The sequence below is a fragment of the Mustela erminea genome, chromosome 19 (genome assembly GCF_009829155.1).
Source record: "Mustela erminea isolate mMusErm1 chromosome 19, mMusErm1.Pri, whole genome shotgun sequence".
Taxonomy (NCBI): domain Eukaryota; kingdom Metazoa; phylum Chordata; class Mammalia; order Carnivora; family Mustelidae; genus Mustela; species Mustela erminea.
Genome location: NC_045632.1, coordinates 54132620 through 54155162, shown reverse-complemented (window position 1 = coordinate 54155162; position 22543 = coordinate 54132620). Strand labels below are relative to the sequence as shown.

The 22543-nt window shown below is 54.4% G+C and overlaps 1 protein-coding gene and 1 long non-coding RNA gene across 3 annotated transcripts in view; one reads left to right on the top strand and one right to left on the bottom strand.

Moving 5' to 3' along the window:
- The window catches only part of CMIP (c-Maf inducing protein), a 224486-nt gene extending 221643 nt beyond the window's left edge, over nucleotides 1-2843 (bottom strand). For both annotated transcript variants that reach the window (XM_032326250.1, XM_032326251.1), the window contains exon 1: nucleotides 2470-2843. In XM_032326250.1, the coding sequence (XP_032182141.1) occupies nucleotides 2470-2769 (300 nt within the window). In that variant the 5' untranslated portion in view covers nucleotides 2770-2843. The remainder of the gene's footprint in view (nucleotides 1-2469) is intronic.
- A 665-nt stretch (nucleotides 2844-3508) lies between these two features.
- Nucleotides 3509-7767, top strand: LOC116580192. Its single transcript, XR_004281542.1, has 2 exons — nucleotides 3509-3656; nucleotides 5965-7767. It is a non-coding gene; the product is annotated as an uncharacterized LOC116580192 (long non-coding RNA).
- Nucleotides 7768-22543: the final 14776 nt, after the last annotated feature.

Below are 22543 nucleotides of genomic sequence, written 5' to 3'. Positions count from 1 at the left end.
ACACTATAAAATGCAGACAGATTACATAATGCCCAGGCCTCAGGGAAACCCCTCAGGGGTTCCTTTGCTTCCCCAGGGCCTGGACACCAACCAGGTGTCTCATGATGGGACAAGGTCCCTGGTACAGTTCCAGTCCCACCTCTGCCCTGGAGGCCACTGCCACAGCCAGGAGTGCCTTCAGCAGCCCCCTCCACACTCACAGGCCCCGGCACAGAGAGCCCCGCACCCCACTGGAGCCCACCAGGGCAAAATTCAAGGCCACCCCCTGCCCACAGGGCCCAGTGGCCACAGGCGGAGGAAGGGGGACTGGCCAGTCCATCGGACACTTGCTCATAGTTCCTACTTCCACATTTCCGACCCCGCCGCAGCAGGGATCTACTGAGACAAATCTTGTTCTACGGGTGGCCTTCACCCCCGGTCCTGAAAATCACAGCTCCTCACCAGAGAGGGCCAAGCTACGAAGGTGCCACCCATCTCGGCTGGTGAAGGTGGTGCTGGGGCCTCTGGCTGCTGGAGAAACCACTGCCCAGTCTCAGTCTTTGCTTCTTTCCTCTCCTAGATACCTCTTGAGCAATCAGTCACTGGGGGGAAGGGGGCCTGGAGCCTCCAAAGCTGGCTTCCCCCCCAGACCGTGGCCAGCAGCCCCAGAGCACGCACTCCCGGCTTCTCCCACGGAGGGCCACTGTGCCTCTCAACCACTTCCTCTCCCCTCCCAACTCCCCTTCATTTTGAGGGGTGGGAGGAAAACAAAAACACTCCCCGGAAGCAGGGGAAATTCGGAAGCCGGGTTGGGGGGCTCCTGATCCCAGGCAGGGAACTATTAAGGGCACCGGTTCCTGCCTGAACCTGAAACACTGCGTGCTGGTGAATTCTCTGAGGTTCTCTCTCCACGGAATGAAAAGCCAAATAAATGCCCAGGCCTGTGGCTTTGCACGGGATTAAGAACATGCATGAGCCTGAACCCGGGACCGGACCGCCTCACGGCAACCAGCGATCCTCCCTGAGGAAGAAGTCTTTGCAGATACTGCACCAACCTGCCCACAGGAAAGAAAAAAAAAATAGGTGTTCTAAGCACGTCGGACCCGAAATTCAGAATAAGAGTCCTCGTGTGTTTCAGTGGTCTGGGGAGGGAGGAGTGGTTTCGAGGAGTAGGGCTGCTTCTGCTAACTTTTCCCCCCCTCCCCATTCCTTGGAGCATGTGTCACGGCCTGTGACACACTGCCAAGGGAACATGGATGCCGGGGAAATGTCTACACACGCTACATGTTTGTGACATGCCATGGAAGCGACACCCTGTTTCCTGGCTGGGTGTTCTTGGCACAGGTGTGGGCAGGCACTGGATTCTGCCACCTCCATCCCCCACCTCCCCCAGCCCCAACAACCGTGCTTAGTAAACACAATCACGATCACGGCCACCCCAGGGGGAGTGTGCATTCTAGGGAAGACCTGCCACCTCTCCACAGAGAGGACGGAATCCCCTCCGCAAGGCTCAGGCCCAAGCAGAGCTGGTGCTTTAAACTGTCCTTGTTTCAAAACACAAAGCATCCTGCTCAGCCTCCCGCCAGCCACCCCCACGCCCTATGATCCCCACCACAGCTGTCTTTCCCCACCTTGCAGATTTGATTTCAGAAACACATCAATGACTTCTCTCCCTCTCATCCAGCTGACCCAGTCCCAGCCATACATTTGAAACAGTAACAGTAACAAAATAAAACCAACCGCAGAACACACGTATACACACACTTCACAGACAATGCAAGACCAGGGCCCCAAAGCCAGCTTCCACTCCAGAACCTGACCACCCCTCGGTGGGGAGGAAACAGTCCGGGACCCCTGGCCCCTCCCCCTCCTCATCCAACATCCCAGCGTGCGAATGAGATTTTTCAGAAAGGGAAGCACCCAGTTTTGCCTACCAGCCTGAGCAGGAAAAAGACAGTGAAGCACAGAAAGAACTGGCTTCTGGAAATTCTTTGGGTTTTGGGGTTTCGAGGTTGTTAGGTTTTCTTTCTTTATGGGGGGGGGTCTCGTTTCGTTTTCCCCTCCAGCGCAGATCCAGATGGGCCGCGGGCTTTCAGAAAGGGAACCCCCACCACCGTCGGGGCCCACCCCGGGTCTACCCCCACGGTCCCATCCGTATAAACACTAGCTAGCGCCGGGTCCGGGAGGTCCGCAGATGCCTAGGCTGGGGTGGGCCGGATCCGGTGCAGAATTCCGAGGGTCTCCCCGAGCCCGCCCGCTGGGCATAAGCCGGCCCCGAGCGCAGGCCAGGAGGGGGGCGCCGGGGTCCCCCGCGCCGCCAGCCCCCGCCCCGGCCCCCGGGCCGACCCGGCCCCCTCCCCCCCGGCGCCCCGCAGGCCCCGGGCTCCAGGTGCAGCGGCGGGCAGGGGGCGGCGGCGAGAGGGGGCGCCTCCCGGCCCCGAGGCGAGGCGCGGGGGTGCCGGCGCGCCGCCGCCGCGCAGAGCGACTCACCGTGGCGGACGCCAGGCTGTTGTCGGCCAGCGTTAGGTGGTGCGGCTCCCAGCGCCTCAGGAATTTCGAGGTGAGGATCTTGCTGAGAAAGGTCCGCGGGTGCCGGATGACACAGACCTGGATGTCGCCCTCCTGCAGCAGTTTGTACCTCATCCCGTTGCACAGCAGAAGGGCCCGGCGGCAGGGCACAGCGCCCATCTTCGTGCCCTCGGGGGCCGGCACGTCGCCCCCCAGCAGCGGCTTGGTCTCCTCGATCTGCCGGGGGTCGCCGCCGCCGCCCGAGCTGCTGGTCAGATCCATGGCCGGCCGGGCCGGGGCGGGGGCCGGGGGCGGGGAAAGGGGGCTGTCCCGGGCTGCCGGGGCGGCGGGGCCCCCGGGCGGCGGCCCGCACCCCCCCCACCGCCCAGGAAGGTGGGGGGGCGTGGGGCTGGAGGGGGGGCGCCCGGCAGGGGAGGGGCCGGCGGGCGGGCGGGCGGCCGGGCGGCGGGCGGCCGGCGCTCGGCGCTTCCTCGCGGCTGCGCTTCCTCCTAGCTCGTCGGCTGCATGCTGGCGGCGGCCGGAGCGGCGGGCGGCGGAGCGGGCGCGGGGCAGCGGCGGGGGCCGGGGCCGCGCGGGCGGGCGGGCGGGCGGGCGTGTCTCGGCCCCGCCGCCCGCTCGTGTGTACAGTACGTGTGTCTGGGCGGCCGTCCGCGGGCGAGTGTGCGGCGGGGGCCGCGGGGGCCGGCTCAGTTGAGAGATTGCAGAAGCCGCTCGGCGCCCGCGCGATTGGTCCCCGCGGGGTCATGTGCCCGCCCCTCTGACGTCAATGGCGGCAACGGCGGCGGCCGCCGCGGCTTCGGCCTCTCGCAGGCGGAGTCGGCCGCCGGGCGGGGACGCGAGGGGCAGAGGCGCGGCCCGACGGGAGGGGGCGGCCCCTGGGGAGGGGGCCGCGGCGGGCGAGCCCCGGCAGGCCCCGGGCCGGCCCCGCCCGGAACGTGGGGGTGGGCGGGGGCCGCGGGGGCGGGGCGCGTGACGTCACGCCGAGCCGCGCCCCCGCCGGTGCCCAGGCGGGTGCCCAGGCCGGTGCCCCGGCCGGTACCCCGGCCGGTGCGGAGCGCTGCGGCCCGCCGGCCCCCGCCCCAGCCGGCCGGGATCGGGACGGTCAGCGCCCCAGGACGTGCGGACGCGGGCGGCCGACGTGCACCCAGGTGCAAACCCGGGGTCCGGGGTTGGGGAGGGGGGGTGGCCGGGCCGGGCTGGAGGGGCGGGGGCTGGACCGCTTCACCTCTGACACCCCCTCCACAGCTCAGGCTGCCCACCCGGCTGGCTAGGTGGGGCCATAGGACAGGGATGGTTCCTCGAATTAAAAATGTCCTCTCAGCTCTCCGGTGATGAGCTCACACTGCCCTGTCTTAGCCTGCCGGGCTCTGAGAGCCCCCCGGCCTTTCACAGATGTCTGCGGGCCTCGGGCCCGTGTGGTCCTCAAGCGTCCCGGGGGTGGGGACAGACTCCCCGGCCCCCTTCCTGGTGCCCCTCGAGTCTGACCCCTCTAGGAACCTGACAACAAAGTCCCTCCCCAAAGTTCCTGGGCCCCTCCCCTTGTGCCTGAGCCCCAGCCGTGCCAGCTGCTTTGCCTCTCCCGTCAGACCAGCCCCTTCATCCCTGCATGGGCAGGCCCAGCGCGCACTGGGAGAGGATCGTGCAGGAAACACCCTTGTGTAAGAGCCACAGTGTCACCTCAGAACTCCAGCTCTGAAACAAAAACGTCTTCTTTCTGCCATCAGGAGCGGCACCTAAAGCCACCCAGCGAACGCTCGCCACCTCCACGGGGCCTTCTCACAGCCACATGCTTCTGCTCTTAATACCACTTAAACCCCCAGATTTTTGCCCTTTTTTGTTAGGGGAAGGTGCCTCTGTAGTGATGACATGAGTGTGTGAGTGTGTGTTGAATTGCATGGGGAATGCTGGCAGCTTGCCCACAGCATCCCTGTGCTGGGGATTACCCCCTCCCCACTCTCTCCCAAGAGCAGGCAAGATGGAGGGGCTCCTGGAGGATCATATCCCTGAGCCTGGCCAGGGCCAGGAATGGGGGGGCGGGAGGGGCGCACAGGGCCCAGCATGGGCCCCGGGTCAGGAGATGGGCAGAGCTGTTCCCTCCTCCTGGGCCCTGGGGAGAGGCAGTTAAGTGAGAAAATGGGGAATTGGTCAACGCTCCACAATTCGCTGGCAAATTCTGTTCTTGAAATTCTGAAGTTTACAGCCCTGAGACAATCATCAAGCAAGAAAGGGTCCAGCCCACGCCCCCACCTCAGGATATAGATGTGGCTTCAGAGCACAGTTGTGACCAAAACGGGCAGGCCATCAAGGGGTGGGATTAGGCCAGTTGTTCCAACCCGTTACGGAGCTCTTCCTGTATGCTAAGTGCTGTGCGTGCATACACCTGTTTCTTCTCGCAGCAACCATCATATACGTGCCATCACTATTCCCTCCGGCAGACAAGGGTACAGAGAGGCTGAAGCCAGGCTCACTAGGCTCATCAGGCTCAGAGTCTAGGACCTTAAAGCAATGTAAAGGCAATGACCATGCTGTGCTTGGGCTATAGGAATGGCAAGAGGACCCCTAATCTATACTGTGGCACTGGGGTACGTGTCCTGACTCCAGGAGGTCTTCAGGCATCAGGTAAAGGACAGAGGTGCTCCTGGAAAGGGAATGGCACATGCTAAGGTAAAGATATGGGAGACAGTCAGCCTGTCCAGGAAGCTGCATATGCATTTGCTAAGGCTTACAAAGTGCCCTGGGCTTACAGGGCAGAGGTCTAAGAGCTGAGAAGGGGCTGGGCAGGTAGTGCCCTGAAATGCAGGTCCAGGGACCAGACCTCCCTGTGAGAGCTGCAGAAAGCCGCCACATGGACCACGTGTGGGAGTGGCTTGTAGATGTCACTTTCGTAAGGTCACTTGTCACAGCATGACATGGACAAGGTTTGCAGAGGGGCAGCCTGGAGACAGGGAAGTCCGTGGGGAGGCTGCGGAGAGGACCCAGGTGGGAGATGATGAGGGCCAGCATGGAGTCGTGGAGGAGGACAGCCAGAGCAGCTGCTGTCCACCTTCGGGACATCTGTGGACCCTCCTCTCCCCATTCAAGAGGCAAACTTGAGCAGAGTGAGATTTACAAGGGTGCAGAGAATCCCTGGTTTCTTCCGGCGCCCTTCCACACATACTCAGCGCTGCTTGGTACTGTGGATGATTGGTGAATGTTACATAGGAAAGTTAGGATTAAAAATGAGCAGCATTCAAAGTGCCAGGTACTATGTGGGGCTTTCGTGTTCCTTCTTCTTCCTTCCTCCCAAGGAGCCTAGAAGGCAAGAATCACTATCATCCCCATCTTAAAGTGAGGAAGTGAAGACTCAGAGATGGTCAGACAACTATGGGAATCCAGCCAAGATGTGAACCCATAATTCCGTTTGACCTGAAATTCCATGTTGTCCCAACACCATCTTTGCAATTTTTTCCTGCACAGGTGCTCAGGGGAAAAGTGTTGAAATCAACCGACGTCATCCTTAAATATTATTTCTTGGTTTTCGTTTGAAGTCAGTGACACAGAGCCCCCACGATGCTCCAAGAGAGATCCATGAAGGCAGAATCCAGTGATTCCTGGCCGATGGAAGAGCTAGCTCAGTGCCTGCACACAGTCAGACCTCAACAAATGGGCAGTGACTGACCAGTTGATAGTCACACTCACCTATTCCCTGGGGCTTGGGCATGTGCAGGCAACAGGACTGGGTCCGTGCATTGGGCAGCGTCGATACTCTGTGGGTGATATGCAGAGCCCCTTGCCTCCCACTGTCCCGAGTTCCTGACCTAAAAAGCAAGGAGTCTAGCTGCCAGATTCCATCCGAAGCCCCCTCCCTGCAAGCCCCCAACCTCCATAGGAGATGCACGCTGGTCGCGTCTCCACGGATGGATCACAAGTTGTCCTTGATGTCACTGGATCCAGACCTTCCAAAGGACAAGCCAGGCCCCTCCTGGGCCACACGGGTGGAGAGCCCACTCACTGTGGCAAAGCACAGTGCTGGGAGCTGGGGTTGTAGTGAACGGCAGTGGACTGCCGTGCGCTTTCGTCTCTGCTCCCAGTGCCTGAAGTCTCCCCCTGAGCTGAGAGCAGAAGGACAGAGCTGGCTGCCCCCAAAGGAATGCCATCAAGTGGCAAAGTCCCTGCTGCAGGAGGGGAACGTGGGACTGATGGCGGCCCCGGGAGAGGTCCCCCACACCACCCTCTTCCAGCACTCCTGCCCCTTCTGGGGGACATGCCTGGAGCTGGGTGGTCTCCTCCTTGGCACGCTCCCCAGTGGAGAGCCCACCAGCCTCTGCCCAGCCCCCATCTTGCCCCACTCCAGCACGAAATGGTGCACGAACCCAACACCCTCTACCCTCCAAGAGGGCAGGGTTCATTCCTGTTTTGCCCATCACTGTGCCCAGTGGTTTACTGGTAAATGTTTAACTGTCAGCTGACTGAAAGAGCATTTGGCTTCTCCGGTGGAAATACTCCCCCCATGGCAGTTTTCAGGCTCCCGAAGCGCATCACTGAACAGAAGTTGGGAAAAGATGCCACCCATTATAGGGTATGTCTGCCTGCAGATACGGAGTGCCAGGATCACACCGCAAACAGTGGCTGAGGGGCCAGGTTCCCCTTGTGGCTGGCAAAGCATAAAATACCATCTGGCCCTTTCACACATTTGGAGACCCCTGCAATAGACATCACCTTCAGAACAGAGATACTAATAGAAATAGAATAATTAGGAAGTGATGAGTTCTGGTACCTTTTAAAAATATAATTGTACAGTGGCTAACTGAACATAATAAAAAATATGTATGTATACATAAGTGTAGCTTTATATCATTTAAGCTTGTTTAGTGGCTGTTTGACAGCCAACTGGAAAAATTGAAAAACCAACAAGCAGCTCTCCTGAGCCCGTGTAGGGTCAGCTCCAGTAAGCCTGTGTCTAGGGCCTGGCCCGGAGGAGAAACACAGCATTGAATAGCTGGAAATCAATGCCAACATTCGAACTGCTAGGCCACACTGCCCTGCTTCCTTCCTTCCTTCCTTTTTTCTTTTGATACCATTAAACACCTACCTATTTGTGCCTCCAGAGGGCCAAGGACTTTGCCAGGTTCCGTTGGTTCTTCTTTATCTGCAGGGGATACATTCCAAGACCCCCACACAGATAGTACCAAACCCCATATAGACTGTTTCTCCCCACACACAGATACCTATGATAAAGTTTCATTTATAAATTGGGCACAGTGAGAGATTAACAACAATGACTAGTAATAAAATAGAGCAATTCTAATACACTGTGAGAAAAGTTATGTGAATGTGGTCTTTCTCAAAACACCTTATTGAACTGGGCTCCCTCTTCTTTTTTTTTTTTTTTTTTTTTTATAAAATAGCTTTATTTTTTATTTTTTTTTTTTAAAGTTTTATTTATTTATTTGACAGAGAGAAACCACAAGTAGATGGAGAGGCAGGCAGAGAGAGAGAGAGGGAAGCAGGCTCTCCGCTGAGCAGAGAGCCCGATGCGGGACTCGATCCCAGGACTCTGAGATCATGACCTGAGCCGAAGGCAGCGGCTTAACCCACTGAGCCACCCAGGCACCCTGGGCTCCCTCTTCTTGTGCTGATGTGAGACGATAAAATGACGGCATGACGAGAGGAGGTAAGTGATGTCGGCACTGACGCAGCATTAGGCTACTATTGACTTTTTTAAGAGATTTTTATTTTTATTTGAGAGAGAGAGAGAGAGAGGGGCAGCGGGAGAGGGAGAAGCAGGCTCCCCACCGGGTAGAGAGCCAATGTGGGGCTGGATCTCAGGGCCCGGAGATCGTGACCTGAGCCGAAGGCAGACACTTAACCGACTGAGCCACGCAGGTGCCCCCGCTACTGACCTTCTGACCATGTGTCACAAGGAGGATCTTCTGTTCCTGGATGGGAGTGGATGGCGAGGAACTGAGAGCGCAGAGAAGGGGTGCACTTGTGTGCTGCAGCCCCGGCTCACACAAGAGTCTGCCCTCAGAGAGCTCCTAGCTGAGTGGGGGGAACCAGACACCCCTCCCTGCCAACCATCTCCCTCCCTGAAAAAGAAAAAAAAAAAAACCCAGGCGGAAAACCAACTCCTTGCCCTTCCATTTCCCAGCTGTATTTTGTTGATTTACCCGAAATTGGGGTGGTAACGACCTTTTCCCAGATTGTAGACATCAAATGAGATCGTCGACGTTGGGCTCACGGCCTGGCACAAAGCAAGCACTTTGAATAAACAGTAGCTATCGGGCATGGCTACCATCCGTGTGGAACCCACATTTCCCCCGGCCCTGATCCCCGGCTCTCCACCCAGCCCACGTGTCCCGACCTTCCCCACCTGCCCCACGGCGGGGGCACAGACACTCCCGATACAGCCTCGCTTCTTCGCTGCAGGGGTTTCCGGCCGCGGCACTACGGGCACCTGGGGCTGGAGAGTTCTTCCTGGGGGGCAGCCGTCCTGTGCGCCGGGGGGCACTTAGCAGCACCCCGGCCTCTACCCACAGACACCCGCAGCAGCCGTAATCCGTGACAAGCACAATGTCTCCAGGCACGGCCACCGTCCCCTGGAAGGCTTCATCACCCCTCACCCCTGGCTGAGAAGCGCTGGTTTGAAGGAAGACGTTTTCCCACCCCTCAGCCCAGACGCGCTGCTCGCTGGGCATCCTGCAGGCTGCCGTCTGGGGGACGTTATATGGTCCACACTCATGCAGTGGCGTGTCCCTCCTCAGATGCCACCTCCCGGGGGCTGGAAACAACGCAGCCGGCTTTATCAGACTGTGAAGGAACACGGGGACCCACAGGAGGGAGTAAGTTGCCACCTGTGTTTCTGGAGCCAATTTCACCGCATGAGGCAATGCCAAGCACCAAAAGCAGGAGACAAGATTGTCCGTCAGTGGTCCCAATCCTGTACCTACCCATGGCGCTCTTTCTTCGGGGGCACTCTCGGGAAGCTCCGTCTGGAAACTCTGTCTCAAAAACTGCACCAGCCCGGAGAGCATTCCCAAACCGCACTTCTACCAGGCAAGACGCGCCAGCGTGATGGAACGCACGCTCCATCCCAACGGCATTTAATGTACTGATCAAATAATAAAACGTGCCTATTCTCCTGCCTCGAGGAAAGGAGTCGTGTTTTCAACCCAAAGTCGGTGAATAGCCTCCCCGCCTCTTCTGAGCTCCTGTGAAGTCAGCTCGTTTTCTAGGCTTCTGCGCGGGGAGGGTGGGGGAGGGGTGGGAGCAGGTCTCTTAGCAGCCTGTGATACTGGGTAGTTGAATGACCGTGCAACACACACACACACACACACACACACACTTCTCTGGTTTCAGAGGGCAGAGCTGGGCATCTAAAGAACATGAAGTGCCATCCTCTTCCCCTTCCCTTCCTCGTTTTCACCAAATAATTATGCCTGAGGTTCATAAAAAGCATTACAGAGGATCGTGTGTTTATCTGGAACTATTCTTTCTAACACACAATCAGCCGATTGATTGATTGAGTTACCCACACACAACAGAACCTTAACAGTGGTTATCTCTGGGGTGACGGATTACAGGTCATTTTTTCCACTTTTTAAGTCCATGTTATTGAAGTATCATTTACGTGAAATAAAACACACCCACTTTAAGAGAACAAGGTTGGTAAGTGTTGAAGAAGGTATACACCCATGGAACCACCATCTCCATCAAGATAGCAATACAGAACATTCCCACAGCCCCAGAAAAGTTCCTCTGTCGCTCCTTTGAGCTGACCTCAGCCACCCGCTTCTCGTCCCAGGCAACCCCTGCTCTGCTTTCTGTAACTATAGATAGTTCTACCCCTTCTTGAACTAAATAGAAATAGAATCAAAAGAGGGGCACCTCGCTGGCTCAGTCGGGTAAGCAACCAGCTCTTGGTTTGGGCTCCGGTCATAATCTCAGGGTCCTGGGATCGAGCCCCGCCCGTGTCAGGCTGTTCACTCCACAGGGACTCAGCTTGAGAGTCTTTCCCTCTACCCTCCCCTCCTGCTCGCTCTGTCTCTCTCTCTCAAAACTAAGTAAGTGAATCTTTAAAAAAAATAAATAGATAAACAGAACCGAAAGATACATACTCCTTTGGGTCTGACCTCTTTGACTCAGCATGACTGTTTCTAAGCCTCATCCAAGCTTGTGTGGGTTTCATGGTCTCTTTTGTCGCCGACTTACTATGTCCATCACATGGATGTAACATGGGTAAATGTTTTCTTCTTTATGCTTTCTACCCCCCACCACCAATATTCCTACAAGCTTGTGTTGATTTGTCTTAATTTTTTTTTAAAAAAGATCAGCACCATTTGTTTTTTTGTTTTCTGTTTTCTTTTTTAAATGCACGGGGACTTTACGAAGAGCGCAATCGCCAGGCTGCTCTCGAGGCCCGTGGAAAGGGATGCCTGGCACCGCTACGCAGAGGACTGAAGGCCACGGATCATATTTTTAAAAATAAAAACCACTGTGTTTTTCAGATTAATTGCATCTCTCTCCCACACCAGCCTTTGCGGTGAGCTGCTCAAATTGGCCAATTTAAATGTGACCTCACATCTTTCCCCTCCATCCGCTCTGAGTCCGTTGCTAAGAGGCAAGAAAGGAAGTATCGGGGGGAATGTGTTGCATGTGTGGAGTACCTGCCGCCCCCCCCAAAACTTGCCCACATCCCCCTTCGCGCACGGGCCCCTCCAGACAGTGCTCAGGTGGACAAGAACGAGGCTCTCCCTCCATCGGCGGAGCAGGAAGCTGAGGCGGACCCGCGTCGGTCTCAGAGCCCGCAGCAGGGGAGTGGGAGGATGCCCTCCAGGGGCTCCCGGGGGGACGGCAAGGGAGGCTGGTGGCACAGACTGGACTTGGATGCCCACTGGCCACCCTGCTTAGCTGAGCGACGCTACCCAACCCTCTTAACTCTCTGACCCTCACTGTTCCTGCGCGAAACAGAGATCCCACAGTGACCTTCCCCACTGAGCTTGTGAGACGACGTGTGCACACAAGGCTGAGTAGGAAGTTGGTGTGCCCCGTCGGTGGTGGGCGGGAATGGCTTCTCACTCCCGGTCTGTTCTTTCTTCGATCATAGCGCCGGACTAGAACTGACTCCAGCTTGCCCGGCCACAGCGAAAGGAGGGGACATCCCCCGCAGCCCCAGCAGAGAGGGGAGAAGCCGGCGTCCAGATGTAGCCAAGATCTCGGCAGCAACAGAAGCCAGGGCAGCTTCACGAAGAGTACAAATCAGGGGTGTCTCACTGAACCCCAATGGCGCTTCAGAAAAGGCAAGAAACCAGGGCCCAGAGCCTTCTTTCTGCTTCGCGTGTCTGCATTTCTCTGCACCACCCTCCCCGACCCCCCTGCCCTGGGTCTTCTCGAAGATGTCATCTCAGTATGAGAGAAGGTAGCCATTTGGGAGACCAGCTGGAATCAAACTAGGATCTCTTTGGCCCAGTTCCAAGGGAAGGACTTGGTCGGCTCAGTTTGGATCAGATGCCCTCCCCCAGCCGGGGTCTGAGTCAAGTTCAACCAACGTGGTTGTTGACAGCCACTCCCTAAAGGTGGGAAGGATGGTCCTACAGGTCACCGTGAGCCAGACAGAAACCCCCGCCAAGAAATGTCTTCTTACAAGTAACAACCACCTCTTTCATTGTGTTCCCCAACTATATGCATTTCTTTTTTTTTTTTTTCAAACAGTGAAAAATGCTTTACTGATTTTTGTAACTACAACTATGCCAGGAAAAAAAAATTATTAAAAATTAAAACATTGCAGAAACAAGATAAAAGTAATGGACTAATCTGTTTTAATTATAATGCAGTTTTTGAACAAGGGGGGAAACTATGCCTTCATGTTGGTCTGGCGTAGTAATGAATGACAGTTTCCACCCTTAAACCTTAATTTTGTCAAAACAGATCTTCTGCCCATATTCATGTTTTGCCAGATTTGTTGATCTACCTTCCCTTCCTATGCATTTCTTTTTTTAAAGATGTTTTAACTTCTGTATTTGTCAGAGAGAGGGAGAGAAAGATAGCACAAGTGGGGGAGCAGCTGAGCAGAGGGAGAAGCTGAGCAGAGGGAGAAGCTGAGCAGGGAGCCCGATGTGGGGCTCGATCCCAGCGCCCTTGGATCATGACCTGAGCCAAAGACAGATGCTTCATCGACTGAGCTACCCGGGCATCCCTGCATTTCTTTATCTTATTAATAATCATAACAAAAAACCACTATAGGGATTACTGGGTGCCAGTCACTGGTTTAAGCACTTTGCCTGTGATGACGCTTTAATCCTCACAAAAGAGCCACGAGATTTATTTTGTCCATTGTACATACAAGAACACCGAGGTACAGAGACGTTAAGCAACTTGCCCAAGATCACACCTGCCTTCGGCCAGTCTGGTACCAGACCCGATCTCTGACCATGCGTGTTACTATTTTAGCCCCAGTCATGCTTTTTTACAGTTCCTCTGTTAGCCCAAGTCTTTCAAAATGAGAGAAGCAAAAAAGGATGCGGAAGGAGAGGGTGTAATATGTGACATTTCACAGAAGCATGTAACAGCGGACAGCGGAAGATGCTGGGGTTCTGCCGTGGGCCTCCCTGCTGCCTTCCGCGCTGGAGGGGGGGTGCAGGTGCGGTCGCGCTGCCCATGCCTCTCTGCACAGCCCTTGACTCTCTGCTGGCCTGCGACCACCTGAAGCAGGACCTGCAGCTTCTCCACCTCCTCCCCTGACCCTGCACAGAGCAAGGTTCGTGGTTGTGGAGGAACGTGTGCCCCACCCCATGGCCCTCAAAACCCTTCTAGAAATAGGCAAGGAGCTCAGTCCAAATACGGCCGCTGCGAGACCTCCGGAAAAGGGGGTTTGTGGCAAGAATGTCCACGTGAGAACTCAGCCCACGAGGAACCACCAGCCAGGCCTTGGGAGGAGCAGGCATCAACGGCGGGGTCTGCACAGGCCTCCTGTCTCCCCTCGTTCTCTGTGATCACTGTGGGAGTCCGCTGGGCGCCTCACGGATCAGTCTCTCCTATGTGCCTGGCGCCGGGCCCCACATGGCCACCTCACCCCAGGCCCCCAGGGCTAAATCCTCACCATCTCCCACTTCCCCATCCCTGAAAGTCCACGTAGAGAATCTCATGACCCGACCTGACTTGATCTGGCCAGGCTGGGTCTCAGGCTGTAGGCCCAGGGCTCAAGCAGGAAAGCACCTTGCCTGGTGTCTCCCCGAGAGAAGGGGCCAAGCCAGGACTCTGGTCTGTCGGCGCCCGCATGAGTTCTGTCGGCTGCTGTGACAGAGCGGACCAAGGCAGAGTGCCCTGGACAACAGAAATGTATTCGCTCCAGCTCCAGAGGCCTCAAGCCCCAAATCAAGGTGTCAGCAGGCCTGGTCCTCCTGAGGGTGAAGGAAAGGATCTGCTCTGGTCCAGCGCCTGGTGGCCCGCTGGCATTGTTCCTGGGCTTGTAGATGCCCCCTCCCCCCCCATCTCTGTCTTCATGGTCAAAGCGTTCTCCCTGTGCGCGCCTGTGAACAAAATTCCTCTTTTTCTAAGGACACAGTCATATTGGATCAGGGGCCCACCCTACTCTAGCATGACCTCATCTTCACTCAGTACATCTGTGACAATCCTATCTCCAAATAAGGTCACAGTCTGAGGTCAGGGGGGTTAGGACTTTGCCCCCTAAGGGCCACTCTGTGCTGCCCGCGGCCTGTTCACCCCACAGCACGCCTCAGTCCCCAGGCTCCGGTCAGCCCCGGAGGGCGTCGCTCTTCCTGTTTCCTCTGGAACAGGCGCCGACACGAGTCTGCCCTACTGTCCTCAAGCTGACACCGGAGCAATGGTGATTCAAGGGGAGCCACTGCGGGTGCCCGGGGTGGGGCGTGACTCGTCTCTGCTGGGCGCGTCCAGAGACTTCCTGCAGATGGGCAGCCCATTATCTGTGCTTCTGCCCCAGCTCTGGGTCCACGAGGCAGCGTTAGTGGCATGAAGCCTGAACAGCACACACGGGGCTCAGGAACCCTTTCAGCGTGCACCACGATGACGTGTGAATCAAAGCCAGCAGTGTGACCCCTGACCACATGGCTTTACCATGTTGCTGGCTGACAGGTGCCTGGGTCCTGGACCCATCATTCAGGCAAGTGGGTTATTTCGATATTTATTCACTTTCAGTTTTGTTTGGATGAAAATCTGAAGCAGATTTGACCTAGAGGTTAATTGGCCAGATCGACCCTGAGCATTTCGAAAGCCCCGATCTGGGTTCAGGGTGGAAAGTCGGCCCTGCCCATCCCTCCGGCCGTGACAGACATCACCAATCCACCGCGGAACCCTACCTGAGATCACAGGCCAGGAAGCGGCAGGGTGGGGACCGGAGTCGGGGACTGTGTACCCTGGAGTCCGTGTTCTTTTTGTATTTCGATTTGGTGACTCACAGTTTTGAGCCCGTCCCTGCGTGCTGGCCTCCTCATAAGGGAAAATGCTAAGGGGGTCATCAGTGCGTCCGGATCCTAGAGGTCACGATCCCCACCTTCACCGCCAAGGAGCAGTCCGCGAGACGGAACATCTGCCTTGCCAGAGCGGACAGAAACCACCAGGGGTCTTCTGTCCACCCCTCCTGTTCTGCAAGTGGGGGAAGCCAGGCTTCCGAGAAGGTGAGGAGCCTTACCAAAGACCATGTGGGTGGCAAAGCCAGGCACGGAGCCCCTGACCCTCACCCCAGAGCTCCCTTCCGCCGACTGCTTTTCTCCTGCAGGGGCTGATGGAGGACGCGGTGCTTCTCATCCTGCTGACTGCTGTCCGAGCTCATGGTGTCGGCTCCCTGGGGAGGCCCACTGTCCTCTTTGTTCCATCTGCCCCAACCCCCTGACAGCACACCGCGTGGTTCCTCCCTCTCCCTAATGATGGATGCCTTCGCCTTCACCTCTCCTGGGATTGCTACAGCTTTCCCCCACGGCCCGTTCTTTCCTCTGGGCCCCCTTCGTGGTATCGCATCTCTCAGCCCCAGGGAAGGGGCCGATCCTGGCTCCTGCCCCCTATTTCCACGGAGCCCCTCTGGCTCCGGTTCCCACTCCCACGACCCCCTTGTTCTGCCACCTCCCACTGCCCACGGGGTCCTTCCTGGGGGCCTCATGGATGGGACAGGCCCAGCAGTCAAGCTGAGCACACCCTTCTGCGTGGCCACAACCCGGGGCAGCTGTGAAAAGTCCTCACAGTCCAGGGACTTTTTAGAACTTTTTACCTTCTTTACAAAAATGATATATTTTCACTTGGAAAAATAATCAGATATTTGTAATTTAAAAAAAAAAAGCAAATGAGGCACGTCCGGGCAGCTCCGTGGGTTGACTATCCGACTCTTGATTTCAGCTCAGGTCACGATCTCAGGGTCGTGAGCTCAGCGCGGGACTCTCCCTCTGCCCCTCCCCCCCAACAGTCTTTCTCTCTCATATAAATAAATAGAATCTTTAAAAATAAATAAATAAAAGAAGAAAGCAAGTCGTAATGAATATTAATTAAATACCTACTATATTCTAAACATAATACGCATGTTAGCTCTTTTTATCTTCAAAGGAGAAATTCCACAGGACAAATGACACGGTTTCTTCAGCAAATAAACAGCAAAGAAAAAACATGGAGGGGGCTAGCATTTAGATTTAAAAAGACTTAAAAGTGCTTTCTGCTGTAGAGAGACACGTGAGCAGGCGCGGTCATAGGTCAGCCCCTGCGTCTGGGGCATTGTGCCGAGGACCCACGGTAAAATGTACCACCTTTGCTGGATGTTAGAACACTGGCCTAATAAAACACTAGGGGAAAGGATATATTAGCCAAATGTAATATGTGGGCCTTGCAGATCCTGATTCGAGCAAATCAAATTAAAAAGGCATTTATGGGACAATCAAGGATGATTAAATACTGATTAGGTATTAGACGATCTCAAGAAATGGTTTTTAAAAAACTTCTAGGTGTGGGGCACCTGGGTGGCTCAGTGGGTTAAAGCCTCTGCCTTCAGCTCAGGTCATGATCCCAGGGTCCTGGGATTGAGCCCCGCATGGGCTCTCTGTTCCGCGGGGAGCAACTTTTAGGCGTGATCATGGTGTTGTGGCGATTCTTTTTTTAAAAAGAGTCTGGGATTCGCTTTAAAAGAGCCAGCAGGTGGAAGTGCAGAGGAAACGCCATCGCCATCGGCACTTCCACTGAGGTTGGCTAGTGGAGGTCCATTGGATGATTCCTTCTTCTTTTGTGAGGGTTTGAAAATGCCCATAATAAAGAATTTTAAAAAATACACCAACAGTCTGTCGGGGGAGGGGAGGTTTAGAGATGTCAGGTTACTTGCCTGAGATCAGTAAATCCCTTAATAGGGATTAAAGACTGTTTCCCACCACACAAGCCATCTCCCATTCTCCACCCCCTGGTGAATATCCATCTAAAACGTCTTTGCATATAAAAGGATTTCGCATACCTTAAAATATATATGTGCTGCGTGACTCTATCCTTGCTTGACGCAAATTATGTCAGTGTGTCCTTAAGCAGATGTTTCTGACGTAGAACTGTGGAAAAGGAGCTAAGCCATAGAGCACTTCCTGAGCTGAGCACTCTCTCCTGGGCCATTCAGAGGACACTCGCGGGGCCTCCGGCGTCATCCTCAGGGCCTGGTACTGTCCCCATTGTCACAGAAAAGGAAACAAACTCAATGAGGAGAAGTGGATCAGCCAAGCGGACAGAGCTAATAACTGAGAAGAAATTCAGGCACGTGTTTGAGGGTGTGACTGAGCAAGGCCTACCTGCCCGTCTCACCTGGAACCCCAGGAGGGCAGCCATCTTGTCTGTTTCCCTCACCACCTCACCTGACAGGAGAAATCAAGATTTGCCCAACGGACAATGGAACTCAGAGAGGCAGGAGGCTCTCCGCCAATGAGCTAAACACCTTTTTTGAGAAAAACTGTGGTAAAATACACATAACCTAGAATGTGCCATCTTGCCCTTTTTTTTTTTTTTAAGATTTTATTTATTTATTTGAGAGAGAGAGTGTGAGAGAGAGAATGAGCAAGAGAAGTGGGAGGGTCAGAGGGAGAAGCAGACTCCCTATCCAGCAAGGAGCCCGATATGATGGGACTCGATTCCGGGGCTCCAGGATCATGACCCGAGCTGAAGGCAGTCGCTTAACCCACTGAGCCACCCAGGCATCCTCCATCTTGCCTATTTTGAAGTGTACAGCTCTGTAACGTTAAATACATTCACAACATTGTACAACCACCACCGTCACCCATCTCCAGAACTTTCTCATCTTCCTAGACCGAAACTCCGTCCCCATGAACTGTGAACCCCTCTCGCCACCCACCAGCCCCTGCAGCCACCATTGGACTGCTCTGGTCCCTCGGAGAAGTGGACTCACACCGTATTTGTCCTTCAGTGGCTAGCTGATTTCACTTCGCAGAATGTCTTCAAGACCCATCTGGTTGTAGCATATATCAGAATTGAGGCGAATCAAGATTATTCCCTCGTTCGTATACACCGCATTTGATTGATTCGTGTATCCATCAATGGACATGTGGGTTGTTTCCACCTTTTGACTGTTGTGTGTCTAGGGCTGCTATGAACATAGGTGTGCACACGTCTCTTTCATGCCCCCCCCCTTTTTTGTTTGGGTAGATATCCAGGGATCTGGATCATATGGCAATTCCTTTTCTCGAGGAACCCTTCCGGGTCCATTTTTAGGCTGCGCTTTTCATCTAGTCACGAGCTCTTCTGTGTTGCCATGTTTTCGTGATTTTGGTGGCCAGTTGTGGGTCCCAATGAGGTGGATCTCCTATATCCTCCTTCCTGTCTCGGTCTGGTTCACCCAAGTCGACCTAGCTCTCATGACTCAGTTTCAGGGACTTGGACTCGCTTAGGGCGCCCAATGGCAACTGGGATTTCCCTTCCTAATCGACCCCTTCCTAATCTACCTTAGTTGATCCTTTGGGTGGTCATGTTGGAATGTTCCCTCCTCACTCTGGAGTGGGCAACAACCACAGTATCCTTCTCTGCCCTCTCCCTCCAGTGACTGACTACTGCTAAGTCTATCAGTAAGTTTGCAGGATCAAATATTATTGAAGTAATTAAGTAATGACCTCCTCCCCTGGGGGCTCTTTCCAACTTTCCAATATTATTAACAAAGCAATGACAAAGGGAGGGTTTTTGTTTTGTTTTGTTTTGTTTTTAATGCTGTTGAACCAGTTCCTTAAGATTTATTTCTGGGGATGGGATAAGACATCACTGGATTTCGGGTTGGGAAGAAGAAATGAAAGAAAATGGCGGACTGGGTGCTGGTCAGTGAGCAAGGGGCCCGGAGGAAGTGTACGTTGGTGAGGGACAGCGGTGTTGCTTGCTCCTTTCCCACCCCTGTGAGGAGTAACACTTCTCCCCATTTTAGATTGTCCCTGTGGTGGATTGAGTGTGTCCAGAAGATGTGTCCACCCAAAATCTGTAGATGTGACCTTATTTGGGAAAAGGGCTTTGGTAAATTAACTTCTGGATCTCTAGATGAGATCATCCCTCATGAGAATGGTCCCTAAATCTAATGTCAGTCCTCAGAAGAGAAGAGGAGTGGAAACAGACACAGACAGAGCAGAAGGTAAAGACAGAAGCAGAGATTGGAGAGATGCCTCTCCAGGCCAAGGGACGCCAAGAGTCACAGATAGCCAGAGAAGCTAGGAGAGCGTCATGGATAGGTTCTCCCTTGGATTCCCAGAAGGAACCAACACGTCAACTTCAGGCTTCTGGCCACCTGAACTGTGAGAAAACACACATCTGTTATTTCAAGGCCCCATGTTTGTGGTGATTTGTTACACCAGACACAGGACACGAACATGGTGCCCATCTCTGCAGACCCTTCCAGAAGGATGCAGCCACGGTTCAGGCTGTAGCTGGGCTCATCCTTGAGGCAGGCACAGTTGTCACTGTGTTGGGCGCGCACCTTGTCAGGGGAAGTCCCCAGGTATGCAGGGCGATTGATGTCGGAGAACTGGATGTGTGCCTCGGCCTGCTGGGGATACCAGAGTGTGAAATGGGGCAAGCAGAGCCTCTGGCAATCCATCTGGGAAAACAAAATGATGCTCTTTGCAAACACCACACACACAAATAAATTCCAAGTGCACGGAGGCCGGGACTTGAGAAACAAAACCTTGAATGATGTAATAGAAAATATAAGACGTTATTTCTATGACCTTGGTGGAGGGAAGGATTTCTTAAACAAGATAAACCTTGCTGCTTGAAGCATTTGAGCACGTTAAAATTAAAAACCTCTGTCCCTCCAAGGATAAACAAGCGTAAAGAGAAGGTAAAGACCAGCGGAAAAGTCTTGCAATGCAGACTAGGACCTAGGATTTACAAAGGACTCCAGAACTCGACATGAAAGACAACTCTTAAGTCCAGCTGTAAAACGGGCAAAGGTATGAAGAGGGGATCCACTGAACCAGAAACAATAACCTCTGAAAAGATGTTTGATTTCATTAAAAATCGGAAGGCGGGGGCACAGATTAAATGGCGGTCATGTGCCATTGGTCCGTCACCAGTTGGCAGAGAATGGAACAGTCCGACAACATTAGGTGGCCATGAAGATGTCGGAGAAGCAGGAAAGCCTGTGTCCCGTCTGCCACGTGCCCTCTCCCACCCAGATTCATACGTAGGAGCCCTAATCCCCAGAGCCTCTGAATGTGACTCTCTTTGGAGAGAGTTCTCTAAAAAGGTAATTGAGTTAAAATGAGGCCATATGAGTGGGCTCTGCTCCAGCACAACTGGTGTCCTTAGGAAAAGGGGAACATTTGGCCACAGAGACAGAAACGCACAGGGAGAAAGCCACAGGAAGAGTCGGGGGAGAAGGGTATTTGTAAGCCTAGGGATGCTCCAGGGCCACCAGGGGCTGGGAGCGAGGCCTGGAACGGGTTCTCCCCTCCTGGCCTTCAGCAGGAACCCACATGACAATACCTTTACTTGGGACTTGGAGCCTCCAGCACTGTGGGAGGATAAATTTCTGTTGATTAAGCCGCGCAGCCTAGAAAACCAATACAGCCACCAACCAAAGGAGAGTGGCTCCTTTGCTATGGGCCATCCACCCTGTGGAAAACTTGCTGGGGGTGTCAGCGGTCAGCCAAAGCGAGCTGCAGAGCGGTGCGGACGGCGTGATGCTGTTTTCATACACATGGACCCACAAAAACGCTGTGTCTAGTTTTTGCTAAATGAATAGTAGTAGTCTCAAAACATGCACGGGAAGGGACATACAGGAGCGTGGTGATATAGCCCTGGAGACAGAAGAGAAAACCTGGACGCAGAACAGCCCCTGAACTCAGGGCCTTCAGCTCTGATCTAGAAGGTGATGCTTCTTAAAAAGACTTGAAGGAAATAAGGGAAAATTCACGCATTCAAGAAACATGGCCCGCTAGGTGAAGGGCAGGGGTGGGCCTCAGGCAAAGCTGTACACGAGAGTCTGGGTACCTGCTCCTTAATTCTTGACCCTTCCCTGGGCTCACAGCCCCCCTTCTCCCAGCAGACGTTGCAAGGTTTCTCTGCATACAAGGTGAGTTTCAGAAAGCAGTATTCCCGAGTGCGCGCGCGCACACACACACACACACACACACACACACTCCAGAACGAGCAACACGACATAGCAATTTTCTCTCCCAATTTTTGTCTCCTAAAGAAACAGAAGAATTCAGATACACCTTCCACATCACGGCAACAGGAAAGAAAAGAACAAAAATATGCCAAGAAAGAAGCTGCCAGCAAGACAAAATGAACCCAGTTTCCAGCAACAAAGGCATGCAAATCCCAGAGCCTGTCAACTTGTGAAAGCCCAGGAGGAGATGCAAAGAGTAAACAAATTTATGGAAAACGCCAGAATCCCCCCTCCCACCCGCAGCCCCGCGCGCTCCTCTCAGGGAGCCCTTGAAGGGTCTGAGAGCAGGCTCTGAGTCCCCTTCGAATTCACCATGTGCCCACCTAATGAGCGCCTCCTGGGAGCCGGGGAGCCCCGGGTGGAGGACGCGGGGGGTGCTGGGAGGGAGGGGGAGGGTCCTCTAGCCGCTGTGGATCAGGAGGGGGACAGAGTCCAGCCCAGCTTCCCATCAGCTGGTTTCCTCCTCACAGCCTGCCTCGGGGCACGGGGCTCCTCTGAATTTTACTAGGCTCCGCCATGGGTCCCTGTCTGCCTGGGACACATTTTGCTATGGCACCGGAAGTCCCGCATCCCAGGGAACAGGGACTATGGTCACCCTACCTCTTCCAGATGAGGAAACAGGATCGGAGTGGGGAAGTGACCAGACCGAGGCCAAGTGGCCGAGCCAAGGTTGGGAGCTGGGCCCATGGGAGTCCGCAGCAGATGGGCGGGGAAGACAAAGACACCCAGATCAGAGCGACTTTGAGGAAGTCCACACTTGTGCTCTATTAGATAAGAGCAGGGAGTCCTCGGGGCTGCTGGGTCAGGTCTGGTGAGTTAGGCAGGCCCGGTGACCACCTGCGTCAGGACGAGGCGGACAGTCTCCCTGGGAACGCAATTTGGCAGCTTACAGTTAACACTGCGAAATTGTTCATACCCTTTGATTGAATAATATTATGCTTGGAAAACTATTTTAAGGAAATTATCCTTTTAAAAAAAATTAAAAAGCTATTGGAAAGAAAATGTTCTCTGCAGAATTATCTGGAAGAGAAAATAAACCTGAAAAGTCCACAGAGGGCACCGGTTTCGCACATTGTGACACATCTGGCCAGGGACGCTGTCACACAGCCACGAAAATGTAACTGATGACTCTGTAGCAACACAGAAAACTCTTAGGACGTGGAGCTGTAGCTTATGGAACAGAACAAAAAGCATAAGTGTCTTGGGGCGCCTGGGTGGCTCAATGGGTTAAAGCCTCTGCCTTGGACTCAGGTCATGATCCCAGGGTCTTGGGATCTAGCCCGAGTTCGGGCTCTCTGCTCAGCAGGGAGCTTGCTTCCTCCTCTCTCTCTGCCTGCCTCTTTGCCTACTTGTGATCTCTGTCAAATACATAAATAAAAATCTTAAAAAAAAAAAAAAAAGCGT